Source organism: Nestor notabilis, unplaced genomic scaffold, assembly GCF_000696875.1.
Source record: "Nestor notabilis isolate BGI_N333 unplaced genomic scaffold, ASM69687v1 scaffold25996, whole genome shotgun sequence".
NCBI classification, from domain to species: domain Eukaryota; kingdom Metazoa; phylum Chordata; class Aves; order Psittaciformes; family Psittacidae; genus Nestor; species Nestor notabilis.
Window position 1 is genome coordinate 15,768 of NW_009933815.1, and position 244 is coordinate 16,011.

General features: G+C 57.8%; 1 protein-coding gene across 1 annotated transcript in view; it reads left to right on the forward strand.

Annotated features, from left to right (window-relative positions):
- ATP6V1B2 (ATPase, H+ transporting, lysosomal 56/58kDa, V1 subunit B2) overlaps positions 1-61 on the forward strand; it is a gene marked incomplete at its 5' end in the record, with an annotated part of 13,709 nt that extends 13,648 nt beyond the window's left edge. Inside the window, one exon of the mRNA XM_010017051.1 lies at positions 9-61. Coding sequence (XP_010015353.1) covers positions 9-61 — 53 coding nt within the window. The remainder of the gene's footprint in view (positions 1-8) is intronic.
- Between the last annotated feature and the right edge of the window lie 183 nt (positions 62-244).

Sequence of the window (244 nt, forward strand, 5' to 3'; positions counted from 1 at the left end):
CTCTTCCCAGAGCCGACTGCACGGAGAAAGTCCCCCGGAGACGGAAAGCACCAGACTTTAGCAACAGTGATGTACAAGAGCAACACCAGCTATTCACAGTTTGGGCTTGGGGTGGGTTTGTTTCCTGGTTTTGGATCTTTTTTTGTCCTGTCGGCTCCTTTTAGAGCTGCCGCCACCGTTCCTGGGACCATCAGCAAAGGAGCCCCCCAAGTCCAAGCCCCCGGCAGCGGCAGCCCCCAGCCCG